This window comes from Ceratotherium simum, chromosome 16, assembly GCF_057802395.1.
Source record: "Ceratotherium simum simum isolate JZ-2026a chromosome 16, ASM5780239v1, whole genome shotgun sequence".
NCBI classification, from domain to species: Eukaryota; Metazoa; Chordata; class Mammalia; order Perissodactyla; family Rhinocerotidae; genus Ceratotherium; species Ceratotherium simum.
The window spans coordinates 30,110,752-30,130,314 of NC_141915.1; the positions used below are offsets into that span (position 1 = coordinate 30,110,752).

The following is a 19,563-nucleotide window of genomic DNA, read 5'->3' on the forward strand; positions in this document are numbered from 1 at the left end:
TCGGCTGCATATAATCATGGCTTGCTGTCTTGGAGCTCCTCAGCCCCTCTTCCTGGCAGGACAGAAAACTCAGATGAGGCAGGGCCCATACCCCATTCAACAAAGTATGAGACAGCACACGTTGTACCAACCCCATAATTACAACCGAGTTTAAAAATATTTATGCATATGTCAGGAACAAGGTAGAAGTGACAACAGTTATTGTGTTAGCGTGCTGGGGTGGGGTGAATTTTTTTTCTTTTGAAAATTCTCTCTCACGCTGTTATATCCCTACATTTACAATTCAAATTGGAATGAATTTTAAAAGCTTACACTAAAAAACTAAATGTTTGACTAGATAATAAATGCACATGGTACAAAAATTCAAAATTCTTTGTACCTCTGGTCACTTAATCCTCTTTCCCAGAAGCAAATGACTTTTTTATTTATGTATATTTGCATCTAGGAGTACATGCACCTGTGCATAAAACATACTGGCATGCTTGCTGTGGCCAGAGACTGTTAAGTCCTTTACACCTATTAACTGATGTAAGCCTCAGGTTAACTCGATGTCATCATTCCTATTTCATGGATGAGGAATCTGTCACAGAGAGGTGAAGTAACTTGCCCAAGGTCACACAGCTATTAAGTCACAGAGCTTAGATTCATGCACTCAGCTGTCTGACTCCAGAGCGCACGCTCTTAGACACTGCCTTCTCTTTGTTACCAGTTTTGTGGGAATCCTTTCAGAAATATTCTATGCACATGCAAGCATATATTTTGTGTGTGAAGGGGAGGGGAAAATTATTTTTAAAGATTAAGGTCTTAAAAATTCAAACAGACTGCAGTTTGCCTAAAGGAGTTAAACTGATGGTCTTCTTTAAGGGGACAGGAAAGAACTCAGGCCGCTGGGCAGTGACCATCGTTGTGGGCACTTTACCAGTGACTCATTTCACTCTGGCAGAGCAGGCATGTTCCCTCCACGGGACTCAAAGTCCTTCAGTAACCCGCCCGGGATCGCACCCAGGGGAAAGCTGGGATTTGAAACCAAGGATGGCCAACGCTAAGACTCAGGCTCCTTCCAGCCTACCGTGCCGACAGAGAGACAGACGGGCGCACCTATGTCCTCGGATCCGCAAGGCTCAACACAGAAGCTCCAGTCCAGAGCCCCCAACAGCCGGGCTCCTCCAGGAACCTCAGGTCCCAGCAGGAGGCAGCCACCCAGGCTCCGGGTTACCCCTGGGCCAGCCCTCTGAGACCCCTAGCAGCGCCGTGAGGCTACGAAAAGGCGTGCTTTTAATCAAGTCACCGAGCGAAAGGCTCCTTTCTCTTCAGGCCTCCACACTCTGCCCTCACCCAGACCTTAAACCACGTCGTGAGAGGCAGAGCCCGGGCCTCTATGGGAACAGGGCCCAACAAAGGCCTCATTGTCCCTCGCTACAAAAACCATTTCTGGGTCAGTGAAGTGGCTGACCCCAGGCCCACTCCCTTTCTGCTTCCGTGGGCCACAGCCAGGAGGGCGGCAGGAAGACCTATTAGCTCACCACCCTTCTGGTGCCAGGCCTTTTATCCCAAAGGAAAGAAGTTTAAGATTTATACTTGGGCTACAGAAAACGCAGCGCATCCAGGGTGCCAAACCCCTCTGGCTCACAGGCCTCCTCCCGCGCTGGGCACCCCGTCCCCCAGCCCTGCTGCCAGGGAGTCTGGGGCTTTGTATTACGCCCTTGGAGAAAGAAGAGCAGGTGAGCAGAAGCCATGCTCCCGGGCTGATTAATATCTCCAGAGGCAGTGCTGGAATGGGCGCTTCCGGAATGCAGTTAGCTCGGGGGAAAAAAAATTAAAGCGCGCTCCGTACTTTCCTGTCAGAAATAAAATTAAGGGCTCAGATCGATGTTGCCAAGGCGGGGGGATCTACAGGAATCTTTAATGGCCTCCTCTACATGTTTTCAAATTCACGTTCCCCTTCAACCCTGCCCTTTTAATTGGTTACTTGCGACGTAGGACCAATTTCTCAGGAAGGCCAATGGTTTTTATTTAACGAGAAAATAAAATGTGCAGACAGCTCTGGGGGCTGGTCTCTGAAAGATGGCTCAGGGTGGGAGCTGCGGCTCTGTATCCTGCTCCCCTCTTTCGCCCTCCACTGCTGCACAGTCCTCTTCGACTCTGGAGGAGGTCCTGACATGGGTTAGGTGACAGGTCAGGCCTTCGGGGGGAGTGTGCTGGGGACAGGGGGCAAGGATTCACAGCCTCTGGGCAAAGCCCTGCAAGGGAGTGAAGAGGCTGGGGTGTACCCCTCATGGTGGGCGGACACAAGCACGCCCACCCCCCTTATACAGCCCTGGCTTTAGAATGAGCCCAGCTGGGAGCACAGAACCTTGGGTCCTGAGAATCTAGTGGAGAGGTAAGAGGCTGTCCATTTATGTCACTGTTGGCAGTTCTTCCCCATTCTAATCCAAGTGTGCCCAAGTTCAACTCTGTGCGTAACTGTTTTCCAACAGACTCTCTCCAAGTACCCAAAGGCAGCAATTAATGTTCACATCACTGCCAACCGCCCCCACAAGGACCCCCAGGTCTCTTCTATACAGGGTGGACTGGAGTAGACTCAACCGTATTGAGTTTCTACCCCATTCTGAACATTCTCTCCTAGAGTCCTGGCTTAGCAATACCTTTCTTAAACAGTTGCCCCACACTGACAATGGTCCAGTCGGGGAAGAGGATTATCACCTAACCTGGTCTAGATCTCTGCTTGCATTCAAGAGGCCAGCCGGCATGCTTGGTGGCCACATCGTACTAGGGACTAGACTGAAAGCTCTGTGCAGGCAAGACCGTTGGTTGGTGTTAGTGGTCCATGACAGATCTGCAGCTTCCTTGTCAACTGCCTTCCAATTCAAGTGCAGAATTGGGATCAATACCAATAATTATCAGCTATTGGTCTACAGTTTCCAATAATCCCCTTAACACATCTCAGACTTGGATAGAGTGTGACGGGTACCTAACACCATCCGCAACTAGCACAAGGGATGAGAGAGGTAAGGAAAACACAAAGGGCACAACCCCAGCAGGGCGGACCCCGGCAGCAAATCTTGCTCCTGACCCCGACCCTGGGCATGGGTATTTTGAAAGATGCTCCCGGGTCACAACAGCACAAGCGTCATCACCACCAGCTGTGATTCCACAAACCCTTATCACGCTTCCCACCCCATCCGACAACTCTTTCCCACCCAGAGGGACTTATCCTCTTTGTCAAACACACTTCTTCCTCCATCCCGCAAAGTCACATTTACAGGTTATAGAGTCCCAACCCTCTTCCCCGGGTAAATAAAGTCAGAATGTTAGAATCTCATTTGGGAAAGCACACATACATTATCTTTGACACCCATACCTACAAATGCAGCAGTGTCTTTTTCTTTTTAATTTATGCCCTTGTGAAACTCTTTTTACATGCTCCCACTGTCTTTTTTGGGAAATAGGCACCAATAAACAAATCATTATTACAGTGAGATTCTTAATCATCTTTAGCGTCCATAAAAGAGTCCTTCTGGGCTTCAGAGGTCAATTTCAAAAGTGAGTGTCTGGCAGGTAGTCAGGACATTGAGGGCTGTTTTTTCTCCTTAGAAAAGTATTATCTTCTATTACAGCTTCAGCTACATCTTACTGGTACCATTTTAATCAATAAACTGATTACTCAAATTACAGAGGCCTGAAACTTCAGCCAACTGCTTTTCGGGATGGGGATGCTGTGCAAGCTTCATGGGCGAAGCCAAGCTCAGTCCCACTGTCTTGAGGTGAGCCTGGAGAAAGCTCCTCCCACTGGCTGCACTGGCCTACCACTGCACCTTTCCAGCCCGGTCGCTCCAGATAAGGCACAGCCACCCTGCGAAAGGCCCCTCCTTGCTCAGGGGGCCTGCTGGTGATGGTGCTCTCTGAGGTTCACAAAACCATCCTGAGCTGAGGTCGGGATGGGGACTGTCTCAGAGCTGTTCTCCAAAGCCATTAGCGTTGCACTTAATACGCGACTGCTAACAGTTGGGAGAGGAGTCATCCATCACACTGATCTTTATTTTTCTCTCAGTGTATCCTGTTCCTTCGCCTCTGGCAATGTTCCGGAGCAAACAGGGCTGCTGGGTAATGGAAGCCACAGGGAGTGAGAAGGCAGGTCTCTAAGTCTCTCCTCTGTACTCAGCCAGAAACCATTCCCTTTCCTGCTGACCCTCGACAGGCGATCCGATCAGCTTCAAAGACACCCAGCTCATTTTCCATTGGGCCCCCAACCACTCAGCTCTCCCCTGATGGGCCAGGCTGAGACGGACCCAGCAGTGCAGCGTTTGTGAACCTAGAGCCCTGGAGTCAGAGGGAGGGGGAACAGCTGAGCCTCCTTTGGAATGACGCTCATGGAGGGGTTCTCTTCCCCATAAGGAGGTGAGTGTGAGATGTATTTCAGCAACCAACAACCCCACTTTCCACTTTCTCAACAGGGCTGATGAGGGGAGAGTGGAGAGAGCTGAACCACTCTACCCACCCTCCCTCCCCCAGGCTCTCAACCAGCCTCCGGCCAACCAAAGAGTGAATTAGAAAGGACGGCCAACCAAAGAGTGAATTAGAAAGGATGGCACCTTGTTGCTTCCCTCCCTGCCCGCCTCCAGCCCCATCTAATCAATACCTAATGCTGAATTCAAGATCTTATCTGAGTTTTGCAAGGATAAAGCAACAAACGTTTCCCCAATGATTAAATCCTTTGATGTTCAGCCTAATATTTTTCAGACCACCTCTAACAACTTTTAGAGAGCAAATGAAATGACTCTGAGAAGACTGGAAAGGCACCATTCTCTCTCTCTTCTTGGGCATAAATAATCTCACAGAAGGCCATAAAATGAAGTGATGGGCGGGGCCAAGGAAGGCCCGGCTTCTACCAATAGCTCAGCTCCTTGCTTGGCTGTATGAACCTGCTATGCGGCATTCCAAAACTCTACGTGCCTCAGTTGCTCCATCTGGAAATAGAGGTGCACCGTAGTCCAGCAAGAAGGGCTGGTGTGGAGAAGGACTAATGCTGAAGAGGTGCTCAATCCCTTAAAATCACCAATGCCCCTGCTTTAAACCACCGTCTAGCATCATGCTTGCAGAGCAGCTAAGAGCATGGGCTCCGGGTCAGACAGGCTGGGTTTACCTCCAAGCTCTGCTCTGACCATTGTGCGACTCGGGGCAGCTCGGCTTACTTATGGCTGGCTGTTGTAAGATTCAACGGTGTGTGCAGGCACTGTTCTAAGCACTTGGTATAGAAGCGCTCAGAAGGGGTTGGCTGTTTCTACCGAGAGTGTTAACATGGCCCGGTTAACACAGAACCTACCGTACCGCCACGGTGTGTGCTGTGATGGGATGCCCGATCCCCCTTCAGGAATGAAGGACATCTTCCCCAGCCGCTGGGAGAGCTGCTGGAAGATGGCCCCAGCTATCAGTCCCCTCTAGGCTTTCCTCAGTACAAGCCCAAGATCACACCTGCCTCCCAGGGTGGGCTGCATCCAATGACTGAGCAACATACAGGTATAACATACAAGGGCGGTCCTCTCACCCAAACTGGGGACAGCTGAAGGACCACCCTATCGCCAGAGTTCCCCAGGGCATCACAGATTGGCGTCTCCCTCCGCCCACTCCTCATCAAGAGCACTCCCTAAGGAACCTCCTGCGTGCTCATTCTCAGCTCAGGGAACCCACCCAACTGGCAACAACTGCCCACCTCCCTCCCCTGGTTAAAAAAAAAATGAATAAAGAATTAACCTTGGACACTTTCTCAGTTAAAAAGCTAAATGCCAGAAACAGACTTCAGGTCCATACATCAATCCCAGTTCCCGTATGTTTCAGAGGAGGAGCCTGAGGTGTCGAGAGAGGTTAGGAAATGTGCCCCCGGCTACACATCAAGGCAGCAAAAGCTGGAAGGAGGTCTCTCCAAGGAGAAAGCTGGGAAGACTCCAAGCCTCTGTGTGAGTCAGATGCTAAACGACCTTCTTCCTGCTTCCAGGATGCAGGACGTACATCCTGGGAAGGCTCAGTGTCTCCTGTCGCCTGGATTCTTTCCCACCGTGCTAGTGAGGTCCAAGGACAGATATAATGTGGGAAGAAACAGAGGCTGGTGCTTCTGCGAACAGGAGAAACAAACTGCTATGCAGATGTAACTGAGGGCCACCCTTGTTCCTAAGGGACCGACGGGGGACAGGGGCAGGAGGTGGCCACTGTGGGGCAAGGACTACGAATTCTGCCCTGACCCCTGGCTCGTAACGGCAAGTGTGGCCGGAGTGGATCCCATGAGCCTGGCCGACCTGAGTCCCAGAAGGCCAGGCCCGGTCCACACAGTTGTCCCTGAACAGCAGCTGTCACAGCTCCAAGGGCACACAGGTGGGTTTCAAAAGGCCTGGGGATGAGGATGAGTCAATGCCCCAAGCTGCCCAATGCAGCTGGGTTAGAAGCTGGATGAGATGAGCTGAGCAAGGGCTGTGACAACACAGAGGGGTTAACAGTCTGGGCCTCTTTAAGAAGAAAGAGGCTGCCTCTGGAGGCAGTGCCAGCCAGAGAGGTGTCCTCCACTTCTGCTACTGCTGCACTTTCCTCTTGATAAGATAACGGAAAGCAGGAAGCTGAGGAGGTGAAGGGAAGGTTGGGACAAGGTGGCTGCAGGAGGATTTTATTTTCTTGTGCTTATCACCTGATTCCAAATGCACATTCCATCAGACCTGTTGTGGGGCCCACTTGCTCCGTACATATGATTTGTGCTTCTGTTGTGATGTGTTCCTTTTTTTTTTTTTTTTTTAATTCTTTCCTCCCCTAAATGCTCTGAATCGCTGAAGTATTACCCCAGCTTTAGCACCCAGTTCAAAGAGAAACTCCTCCTCAGCTGTTTGGAGGGCTTGGAAAGTGTGTCCGGGCCAAAGCCCCCACCTGCACAGAAAGAACACGGCGGGCAGACTTCTATGCAGGAGGAAAGGGGAGGCAGGATGTCAGGTCATCGTTGAAACTTCTAGGCCTACCTTCTCTCATGGCTTTTCTTCCCTGCCCACCACCATCGGGCCGGGGCCCCCACAGGCTGCACCCACTCAGGCCGGCTTCATGGGTGGGTGGCCTGCACAGTCGCACATGGCCCCTGCTCAGAAGGGCTCCGCTCTGCGTTGAGTGCTCTGCTGTCGTCTTGCAATTCTTAATAATTTTTGAATAAGAGGCCCCGCTGTCATCTTGTTCTGGCCCCACGAATTACATAAGGGGTCCGGCATGCACCACAGGAATCTTAAACTCCAGCAGGGCAGAAGGATGCTCAGGCAGGTCCTGCCTTGACTGGGGGCAGGACGGTGCATGCACTGGGGGCTCTGCCCACCCTCCTTCCTGCCAGTGCCCACCTGAAGTCCTGACTTGGGAGAGTGGGCCATGATGTCCCTGAAGCCCTCTGAGCACTGGCCCCTAAGAGCGGATCTCCCTCCACTTCACAACAGGAAACGCTTCCCTCACCCAGTCACAGAGGGACGGCCACCCCATCACTGTGCCCAGCGCCTTTGGAAAAGGGAAGAGGCTTCATCAATAACATGAGGCGTCTGGGTTAGAAATAAGGGAGAACTTTTCCCGGCACCTCCTCTGCTATGCCTGGGAGCCCGACGTCCTGAGGGTGAACCTGCCTCTGACAGTTACTAGCTGAGTGACAGAGTCACCAGCCCTCTCAGGTCCCTCAGATGACAAACGCCTTTCCCTGGATGTCTATGAGGCTTGAAGGGGATGGTTTATCATGTCCTCCAAACCAGGGCCCAACACAGAGCAGGAGATTAAAAATACCTTTATTCATTTACATTAAAAAAACAATAATATTGCCTAGGAGCCGCTCAGGAATCTTTCAGGATTATGATTCTAACACTGAACACCAGTGCCACACTCATTCGGGCCTTGCCCACCCTGAAAATAAACAGGTGGAAACACTTTCCTTAACAAACTCGTCCCCATGTGGAGGCAACAGAAGAAAGGGCAGAATTTGAAATCAGCAGCCTAGGTCCCTACTCTGACCCTGGGTGTATCAGTTACCCCCTCTGAGCTTTGGCTATCTCATCCACAAAATGGAGGTGATGATAATGATAACAATAATAGCTACATTCACGCACAGATGATGTGCTTGGCACTACACTCTCCAAACAATCCTATAGGGAGGTACTAATATTACCCCCATTTTACAGATGAATAACCTGAGGCATAAACAAGTTGTGATTTTTCCAAAGTCACAACAACCCTCCTGGGGCTGGTGTGAAGATCAAATGAGACGATGCCTGTGGAAGCATTGCTTGGGAAACCACAAAGATGGACGCAATGCAAATGATGATCAAGGATAATCATGAATTTCTCATCACCAGCACCACCTTCCCCATGCGCTCTCGGCTCTCACTCCTGAGCAATGCAGAGGACAAAGGCAATCATTCTAGACCTGTAAATTCTGCTTTTCTCTCCTTGCCTCCCCCTACTCCTCACCCTCCACCCCCTACACCATCGACACCCCAGTTTTCCATTTTCCCTTTTGAGGACGCTGTAGATGGATGCGTGAGAAGCTGTTTTACCAGGCACACTCAGGACAGCCCCCTCTTTCTCCCACCCCCGTAAGCAACGATTCCCACTCCGCTCCTTCCTCCCTTTCACTCAGCCAGCCTGCTCCGAACAGGAGCGACAGTCAGCGCTGGGTAACTGCTTCTAATCACAGGTGACAGCCAGAATGTAAACAACACGAGAAACATCTAAATGCAATCCAAGTGGCAAGGAAACACTGCTCACTCCAGCTCCTTCTCTCAAGAACACCGTTTCCTGCCGCCCCCTTTGGAAGCTCTGCTCATTAACGCCCCGTTAATAGGAACCCCAGAAACCAGGAGGTTCCGGAGAACAGGAGAATGGAAGGCTAAACCATAACCTTTGACTCTGCTTCCTCTGGGGAGGATTTTGTAGATTCGTCCAATTTTCTGCTTAAAGCAATAATTTCAACGTGTTCTTTTTTGGGAGGCAGGGGACCCGGAGGTCAGCGACCCCTTTGAGAATCTGTTCAAAGCTAGGGACCCTCTCTCAAGAAAAGCACAACCATAAAACATGCTGAGTCATTTCAGGGGTTCACAGACCCCAAGTTGAGCCCCATTTTCTAAAACATGGATGGGGCAGTGAGACCACAGGAGAAACTACAAGTAAGCGTAGATGCCCACTGAACATTCCAGAGGCGCAAAAGGGCATTTCCAAATTGGCCACCGGGTCCACATGGAATAAATGACAAGGCTTTTTTTTTTTTTGGCTGTTTAGATTGACAGTGTGCTTCTAAACCACCTCCTTCAATGCAAATTGAGAACTCAATTGAGTAATTGCTATGAATAATTTCCGCTCGGATCACTTAATGCTGAGGTTTAGCAAGGACTAAGAAAGCCAGGATTAGCAAGGTAGCTCAACTGTGTGGTGGGCGTCGCCACATAATTAAATGACAGTTCCCAAGCCAAAAGGAAATGGTTTTTCACCTGTCCAGTATCTGGACTCTTTGTGCTACTGTGGCCCTCCATTAATACCGATCTTCAACAGATGGTCAACTCCACCTGCCTAATTCTGGAATATTCACTGTACCTTTTGTCTGTGGGACTGGGGGCGAAAAGAGATGGAGGCCAGGAGAGGATGAAAGGGCAACCTTCTTACACTGGGCTTCTTACCTCTGTGCCTGTTGGTCGTCTTATCAAACATCAGCATTGCATCCTCCACCTGCAAAACAAAAACAGAACAGAGTCTGCTTTAGGAATTTTAACAAAATATACAAAACATTATATATTGGGGCGGGGGGGTGTTTCCATTATAGAAGTCACAGTTGCTCATTAAAAACTATATGAAAATACAAAAAATTAGAAAGTAAAAAAAATTCACTTGTCTTACATGCATAACAGGTAACATTTGGTGTATTTCTCTTCAGTTTTTGCTTCTTTTTTTAAAAAAAATCTATGCCTATTTGAATATAATTTAAATGATATCATATATATATGGAATTTTTCCCTTGTTTTTTTTAATACATATAACATTACAATATTGCAAACAATTCCCAGATTACTACATTGTGAATACTATCTTTTTTCCCAATTTATTTTATTATGGTAAAATACACATAAAAATTGCCATCTTAACCACTTTTAAGTGTACAGTTCAGTGGTATTAAATGCATTCATAATGCTGCACTACCATCACCACCATCTATCCCCAGAACTCTTCATCTTGTAAAAGTGAAACTCTATACCGACTAAACAATAACTCCCCATTCCCTTTGTCCCCCAAGTCCCTGGCAACCTCCATTCTGCCTTCTGTCTCTCTGGCTGTGACTACTCTAAGTACCTCATATAAGTACAATCACACAGTATTCTTCTTTTTGTGACTGGCTTATTTCACTTAGCATGATGTCCTCAAGGTTCATCCATATTCCATTGTATGTATAGACCACATTTTGCTTATCCATTCGTCCATCAGTGAACACTTGGGTTTTGCCTATTTTGAACAACGCTGCTAGGAACATGGGTGTACAAATACCTCAAGTCTCTACTTTCAATTCTTTTAGGTGTACACTCAGAAGAGAAACTGCCATGCTGCTTTCCACAGTGCCTGTACCATTTTACACTCCCACTGACAGTGCCCGAAGTTCCAATTTCTCCACATGGTGGCCAACATTTGTTATTTTCTGGGGTTTTTTGCTGGTAGTCATTCTAATGGGTGTGAGGCATTGGGAATACTATCTTTACTGCATAATATTTCATGGAGTGAGAAGCTATAGCTTACTTAATTATCCTTCTGATGGATATTTAAATTGTTTCCAGTTACAAACAATGGAACGTTAACATTTTGATTGTTATGGGTTGAAATTGTGCCCCGCCCCCTGCAATTCATATGTTGAAGTCCCAACCCCCAGTATCTCAGAATGGGACCGTATTTGGAGATAGGGTCTTTAAAGAGGTAATTAAGTTAAAATGAGGTCATGAGGGTGGGCCCTGATCCAGTATGACTGGTGTCCTTATAAGAAGAAGAAATCTGGACACAGGTACAGAGGGAAGACCACGTGAAGACATAGAGAGAAGGTGGCCGTCTGCAAGCCAAGGAGAGAGGCCTCAGAAGAAACCAACCCTGCTGACACCTTGATCTTGGACTTCTAGCCTCCAGAATAGTGAGAAAATAAATTTGCTGTTAAGCCACCCAATCTGTGGTACTTTGTTATGGCAGCCCCAGCAGACTAATACATCGATGCTAAGACCTTTTCAAAAACATCAAAGAGAAGAAAATACCAAAGGCATCCTCTGCCTCTCTTCGTAGTCCCTTCCTCAGTCCTCCCATGCATCCTGCAACCCCTTTGGACATTTCTAGCAATAAGATTTCAGGATCCATGCTCAATTCCCATGCAGATCTCAAGAAACTCACACTTACTGAACCTTCCACTCCTCCTATTTATGATACAATTTCTTATTTGTTCCTCAAAATACACATCTTTAGTGCAAATGTTGTCCTAGCCAATCAGCTACTTACCTGGGGACTGTACCTGGTTTGGCCAGGTGAGCAGCCTGGTCTCTTCATTCATTTTGTGCCCAAGGTTGGCAGTAAAAATACAACCCAACCCACAGGGTTGTGGGTGGACAAAACTGTAAGCCAGAGGGCTCTGTGCTTGGAGCAATTTCAGAGTGTGTGTGTGGTTGGGAAGAACTGAGCACTGTTCATTGGAGCTCAAAGGCTCACAAATGAGCTTGGGGGCCTGAGCGAAGCCAGCTGAGAAAAGGAATCATAGGCTACTCATTCCTCACTCCTCCCAGACGACAATTTCCAATGGAGGAGAGGACACTGGGTGAAGCAGTAAAACCAGGTTTAAAATGGTGCCTCCAGACAAATCAAATCTATTTTTCTAGATGCTATCAAATATAACAGGGGGAAAAGCAAAGTCAAGGAAGAATGGATGAGGGGCTAGGCAAGCCAGACACAAACCTCGAAGGGACTGGCCTAGCTTAAAAATCCCTCCTGGCATCAGGGCCCCCTTTTGTTGCTAAGCAACCGAGCCTGAAAAAACAGACTCCTGGGGCCTTCCCCTTCTGGTCCCCATGTCTGAAGTCAGTTACTGGGAGGAAAATGGCCTTCACGGTGACTGCTCCTCCAGCAGGAAGCTGCCCTCTCTCTCCTGGACACCAGGCTGGGGGGACTAGGTGATGCTAGTTTGGAGATAGGGCGCCTTCACCAGACCCCTCCCCAGCCAGGCGGGCTGGAGGAGACCCCCAGGCACCTGCTGAGGCCACACCCGCCACAGCCATCTGCCTCTCTGTGCACCACTCAGCAAAACCCCCAGAAGATCAACTAGTTTGTTTGTATACAGAGTAGTCACACTTGAGCATATGGTATCGCAGACTCAGACCCTGGGCCTCGATAAGAATTCCAATGCCTGGGGTGCGGGTGGGGGGGCGAAGCCTGCTGGATATCGCGCAGGTAAATGTGACATCTGTTTCGCACCCATCTCCGTATTTTCTAAGATGTTTGCCAAGTCCTTATTTTGAGCCGAAAATGCCTAACAGCAAGGAAAACAGCCTCCCTTCTGTGTTGGCCATGTTTTGGTACTGAAACTCAGATCCCCTTAGGAAATAAATATCTTGAATTAAAAAAATGTATTTCCAGCCATTTGTGACAACATGGATGGACATTGAGGGCATGATGCAAAGTGAAATAAGTCAGAGGGAGAAGGTCAAATACCGTATGATTTCCTTCATTAAGTAGTAGATAATAACAACAATAAACAAACACATAGGGACAGAGATTGGATTGGTGGTTACCAGAGGGGAAGGGGGGAGGGAGGAGGGTGAAAGGGATAATTGGGTACATGTGTGTGGTGATGGGTTGTAATTAGTATTTTGGTGGTGAACATGATGTAATCTATGCAGAAATAGAAGTACAATGATGTACACCTGAAATTTTTACAATGTTATAAACCAATGTTACTGCAATAAACAAAAAATTAAAAAAAAAAAAAAAAAAAAAAAAATGTATTTCAAACCCCCATTTCAACAGTGTGTAACTGGCTCCCTCTTTTCCTTCCTAAGTCTGGATGTTGTCTTACGCTGCCCTTCTAACACTCACTCCACCCTGGTGAGTGAGGGGGAGGATCTGTGTGTGTTTTTTAGGGCAACCATTGTCATACAGAATAGAGCTCTTTCCTCCATTGTCCAGCTATACAACAGGACTCGCAAAGACCTCCTGAATAGATAAAGTGTCAAGGCAAAAGAAAAATTCTATTAACACTTTACAAAATAAAACATCTAAGAAGTAGCTAGAGAGGAAAGAAAAAAACGAAAAAAAAAAAATCAAAACAGTTTTCTCCCCTTGGCAAGGCGAGAAAACTTTTCAGTGATTGCAAAACACTTATTAATTCAGAGAAGCCATCAATGCGATGGAAATCTGGCAGAACAGCAAGAGCCAAAACTGGAAGGATTTGAATATACAAAGACTGAATAGAATGAAAAACACGGCCTCACTTACAGGGCTGTTTCTCACGGCTCTGTGTGAATCAAACAGAAGCGGCTTGTGTGAGTCTCCATCACGGGGGGATGAAGGGTACAATCAAGGTAACTGGTATTCAACCCTGGAGTGAGCAAACTGATAACTCTGTCTCTGTCTGTCCCTCTGTGTGTCTGTCTGCCTCACTCTCACACACGGAACTCAGGGAGTTAGTTGGCTGTGCAGAGCATCAACATGCGGGCCAGGCCTCCTTCTGGGTGCCAGAAGAACACGAAGACTTGGGGCCTGGACACAGGAATTTTTGTGACCTCAGGCAGAAAACACCATTAACCCTTGTTAAATGTCTCCTCAAGGGATGCCACCTGCCTCCTCAAGATGAGCGCTGGTATGTATTTTGTGTTGACAGTGCCTTCACCAGCCTTACAGATTTCTTTGTACCAGAGGTGGGGACCTACAGCCTAGCGGTCTGGGGTGTCCCCCAGAGGAAGTCAGAAGGCAAGGAGGTGTCTGAACCTCAGCATACTCTGTCCCACATCCCAGCACATGCCTGGTCTGTTCTGAGACAAGGAGCTTGTTCCAGCCTTGAGATGTGTCTTATAATAACTTAAGGCAGGTTTAAAATGCAGCCCTGGCATCCTTGGTGGTGTATCTTTATGAATGAAAAAGCAGGGTAGAATAACTTCTAAGCGAGATGGTTGGGGATGCCTCCCTCTTTGTCTCAACACCAGAAAGCCCTGAAAATGTATTATCTGCCTATCATGAGGTTCAGACTAGGCTGTAACAGCCTGAGAAGCGTGTACCGTGCACACACAGCACATCTGAGAGTCAACAGTGGGAGCTATACTGTTAGTCTCTATTGCCCACAGGGGTTGGGGCAGGGCTTCTCAAACTTCATCCACATCAGAATCACCTGGAGGGCTTGTGAGAACACAGATCTCCCAGCCTCACCCCCAGTGTCTGATTCAGTAGCATCTGCGTTTCTAAGAAGCTCCTGGTGATGCTGATGCAGCTGCTGGCCTGTGGACCCCACCTCCCATGTGTGGCTCTAAGGGATGAGAAACAAGAACAAAGGTTACAGACACTGGACAGAGCTGCTTCTTCCTCTTTCCGTACACTCAGGGCTCAACACAGGAACAAAATTCTCTTCCAGAGGCAGCTGATGCTCTTCAGTATGGCAACAGCTCTCCCCTCTTTGTTCTCTGTCTCTTGGACGTTTACATTCTAAGATCCTAAAAATGATGACAGTAGAACCCATGACAGAAAAGATGACAAGAAGAGGGACTTCTTAGTGGCAACCAAGCTGTCCCTGCACCCAATGCAGAAAAATTCAAATTCTATCAGGATGATATAAACTTTCCCTCTCACAGATAAACTCCAGCCACGTCTACATCAATTAGCCAACTCACTCTTGATTAGAAAATCTAGCTAATGTTATACTTACTTCTATGTGATATATATTTACTAGGCACTCATTATTTGCAAAGCATCAGCCTAAGTACAAATAAGAGGCAAATTATACAGGTCCATGGTAGACTGATTGCATTAATGGCCCCACACCCTTTACCCTGTAATTTTACTGTTCCTCTCCCAAAAGAGGTGAGTCTATCTCCCCATCCCACGTATCTGGACTTGATTTGTTATGGTCAATAAAATAAGGTGGAGAGAATGGTATGCCCGTTTTGGGCCCAGCCTTGAGAGGGTTTGGGAGTTTCTACTTTCCTCTCTCGTATCTCTGCCATCATCGTGAGAAGGGCAGGCCCAGGCTAGCCTACTGGAGGATGAGAGCCACAGGGGGCAGGACCAAGTCCCCTCAATTGCTCCAGCTGAGGCCAGCCTAGATGGGCTGATGGCTAGTCAACCTCAAAGCATGCAAGTGAGCCCAGCCAAGATCAGCAGAACCACTTCCAATGGGCTCTAGACACGTGAAATAAACAGCTATTGTCTGCCATTGAAGTTTTATTACACAGCATTCTGGTGGCAATAGGTGACTCATACATGGTCCCTGTTCTCAAAAGAAATAGCTTTTAATCTATCACAAGATACACAGATAGTCTCAAATAATACTAGACAGTGAACAAAGGCAAGAAAAGGGGTGGAAGGAGGAAAAATAAAGAATGTGGGCTGAGGATTCAACTATCAAGTTCCACATTGCAAATGGAATACAGATACCAGGGTGTGAAGGCACCGCTTCTAAATCTCACCCCAGCAGTAAGGTTGGAGACAGAGATCCTAGAAGCGCCAAGAGAAATTGGCAACACGTTCCTCACTAAATGAGCACCATGAAAATCAGCAATAATTAGCACTCAAGTCAGTGGGTGCTGCCTCTCTAATCCTAATTCATTTAATGAATGAGTGGGAGCCCTCTTTATAATGAGTCAAAAGATTTACTCTGAGCCAGACAGTCTTGCTGGGTGATTTTAGAAGTAGCCAGATGGTGTTGACCATATCCAGAGGTGAGACTTTAGCCAGCCCAGCCCATGTGCCAGCCGAAGAGGAAAGCTTTCAAGTCACAGAGCAAAGAGGATCCTAGAAAGAGAGGTCAAAAATTCTGTTTGTCAAGGTGGTCGGCCAAAGTTGTGACCCTAAAGCGTGCCCCCAGATCACCGCTTCTTCTGCCGGCAGTTTTGGCTCCCTAAGTATAGAGTAGGTGCGTGAAGCCGATTTGGGGATGCAGAAAACTTGTACCCAGGAGACGGCTCAAGGGAAAAGAGTTGCTAGTAATAACTCAGCTGGTGCTGGGAGGTAGGTAAGGGTGGCAGGTGGTGTTGCACAAAGTATGGGCAGGATCCAGTTCTAACCCCAGATCATCAGGATCTCACTGAGGACAAGTCACCTCCCTTCTCTGTCCTCAGTTTCTTGGCTGTGAAAGGAGGGAACTGTACAAGATGGTCACTGAAGATCAGTTCATAAAGACTGCCTAGAATACTGAAATGGACCAGAGAGCCTGCCAGGACAACATCTGGGAGCATCAAATTCACCACTGGTCCTTTGCAAACTCTCTGTTCTGTGAGGATGTTCCAGAGCTTTGCTGTGGTCAATGCACCCTGAGAAATTTCCTACTCCTCTTCAGATACAAATACACTCACCCACACACCATACGTATCAAGAGCAAAGCAGGAAACTGCACTTCAAATGAGCCTTAAATTATCTGGTCAGACACAAGGAGGGAGAGGAAAGGGCAAAAAGGAATGCAGCTCTTCCAAATCCCCCAGAACAAATGCCCTTGCATTTCGCTTCCTGCTCCCACTCAAACGCTTCAAGCATTAGTTTAAATCAACTCCCATAAATGTAATACCATGATACTATCGTGCGTACGGCTTAACAGGCCTTATTATGCTCTATAAACTCAAGGCACTAAAGCCACAAGAGTGGAGACTCCTACACGTGGCAGGACTGCCCAGGACAGAGGAGCCTGGAGTCTGTGCTGGAGACAGAGGCTGTCTTATCCCCGGATTATTCTAGAACATAGGATGGCACAGCTCTCAGCTTCTCCCCCAACCGGCCTGGACAAAAACAAAATCTGCTCCTGCCCTGAAGCTCAGTAACGGTGTCTAGTTTTTTGAAATGAGACTTTTCAGTATGCTCCGGCCTTGCACACAGTGAGGTTGGTCTATCTTTAATCACTGCCCAAAAGGAAGAATGGAGAAAAGGGAGCAGGCAGGAAAATCCCATTAGTTCACACTGAAATCTAGATCAGTGGTTTTGAAACCTTGACTGCTCACCAGAGTCACCTGCAGAACTTTTTAAAATCGCTGCTGCCAAGGCCACACCCCGACCTCTTGAATCAGCACTCTGGAGGGGGGAGCCCAGCAGACGAGGGTTTAAGGCTCCCCAGTGATTCCAGGGTGCACCCAAGGCTGAGAACCACTGTCCTAAATGGCTGAATACAGACGAACTGAGCCTTGATCACCGTGAATGTGTGTGGAGAGGGGCCCTAAATAAAAGGGGCATGACGTGAGCCTTCGGCTGCCTGAAGATGGGCTGTTTATCTCCTGCCAGACGTCAGGATCAGGGAGGCCCTTTGTCACATGCTGCTCCTGGGGGCTAGCCTCACCTTGTCTTGGTCTTAGGACAAGAGGGCCAACGTTCCTTATTGCAAGCAGCTCAGAAGGGCCCGAAACTGAACACAAGACTTTAAGAAGACCTAACGAATCCGCTGCTTTTTTCTACCACCACCAATATCTTCACATATATTACTGCTTTGGTTTCCCAACAATCCCAGGAGACGAGGATTATGACAAAATCTCTGAGCCTCAGTTTCCGCTGGTCCTCCTGGGGCTGGCAGGGGGCTGGGCCCAGGATTCAGCCGCTGGTCTGATGAGTCCAAGTCTCCCCCTGCTAGCCCCTGCCTGCCCCGCCTCAGGTGTTTGTCACCCCCTCGCTGCAGAAACACGAGCTCCCCAGTCACCCCCGTCTCTGTGCATTTACCCCTGGAAGATTGCAGCAATGGGCACGCTCTCAGAGCTTCTTTCCCAGCTGCTGCTAGAAACTTTTTCCTGCACTCCAAGAGTCAAACATTTCTAGTTTGCATCCACCTGAAAGCTTGTCTATTTTCACTCACACCCATGCCTCTAACTGAATAATAAGAGAAACAGTCTACTTAGTCTCTCCTAAAATCCTTTTTTATTGTAGTAAAATATACATAACATAAAATTTACCATTTTAACCATTTTTTGGTATACAGTTCAGTGCATTAAGTACATTTCCTAAGCTCTTCATAGAAGGCTCCCAAGTCTTACTATGGCCAGAAAGTTCTATCCCCATTGGCAAGACTCTTCTTTATGGGCTCTATTTTTTCCTACTTTTCCTTCTTTTTATTCTTGTCATTCCATTTTCCCATTCAACTTAAACAAACAACACCAGTGTCCATCAGAGAGCAGTTACGAATTTAACAAATGGAGACTCATCCATGGGAATTGAAGGGCGTAGGCTCCACACAACTCCATCCTGGAGGTTCAGACATGTTACCCACCTAAAGGCAAGGCGTGCTGCTCCGAGATTCCAATTCCACAAGTAAATATCAGACTCTGAGTTATGAAATGCCTATTCCCCTTGAAATAATGATTATTGTAATATACCATTTACTGTAGCTTAATAGGCAATTTGCAAAGCTCATTTAATTATCACAACAGCTCTGAGGTAGATATTATCATACCCATTATACAGGTGAGAGAATTGTGGCTTATGTGATCAAGTGACTTACCTAGGATCCCACATGCAGTAAATGGTGCAGTGGGATTTAAAACCAGATGCATCCCTCTGTCTTTCTACTGGTCTCCCTTCATTGTGTTCTATTTTGAATCCCTAGGGCTTAGCGAAAGGCCACTGTCTCATGAATGAACCAACAGACACTGCCTTAAAACTCGACCAAAAAGTTAAGAGAGGTGATGAGGTCAGCAAAGAGATGGCCGGACACGGCCTCTGGTGGGCTCAGAAGAAGAGAGAATGATCAGAGAGGCAAAGGAAAAAGGAGGATGGAGGGTCTCTTTCTTTTAGATGGGCGAGCTCTAATAGCCCAGAGATCACCTGGCTGCCCCGTGGTCACAGAGCTGGAACTGCAGAGGGGTCCCAGAACTCAGTCCAGGGCTCGGTCCACGCGAGTCCCTGCCGTGCATGAGCGCTAAGAATGCTGAGTGTGTCCCCCTTCCTACAGTTGTTAGGAAGGCTTAAGTGGTGGCTAGCGAGCGCCTAATGCACAGAACACAGATACCGTCGCAAGTCACCTGGCAATCCCCTCCAGGAGCCGGCCCGGTGTGCAGATACATGCGTGTGAACATACATGTATACACACACACACACTCCACCCAGTTAAGCAGGGAGCTTACATCCAATGCTGTTTGTCTTCCCACTGCAAATGGGTCACACCAAGGGACAGCCACTAATGGAACCAGCATGTCCTTGGGGGAGCAGTCCCAGAAGGCCCCATCTCAAAACTGAGCAAAGGAAGCAGGAGTCAGCCTGTGCAACATATGGTTGGAGTGGGGGCTCCATTCTGGCTGTGCAGGCAAAGCCCGGGGCCCCAGCACCACCTCGGGGGGTGGTGCAGGAGGCTCGCTCTGGGGATATCTGAGCCTGGGGTTAGACGGA

General features: G+C 48.1%; 1 protein-coding gene across 8 annotated transcripts in view; it reads right to left on the bottom strand.

The window, feature by feature from the left end:
* Positions 1-19,563, bottom strand: part of MSI2 (musashi RNA binding protein 2) — a 390,565-nt gene that overhangs the window by 133,871 nt on the left and 237,131 nt on the right. For all 8 annotated transcript variants that reach the window (XM_087440933.1, XM_087440934.1, XM_004434758.3 and 5 more), the window contains one exon: positions 9,669-9,717. In XM_087440933.1, coding sequence (XP_087297059.1) covers positions 9,669-9,717 — 49 coding nt within the window. The remainder of the gene's footprint in view (positions 1-9,668; positions 9,718-19,563) is intronic.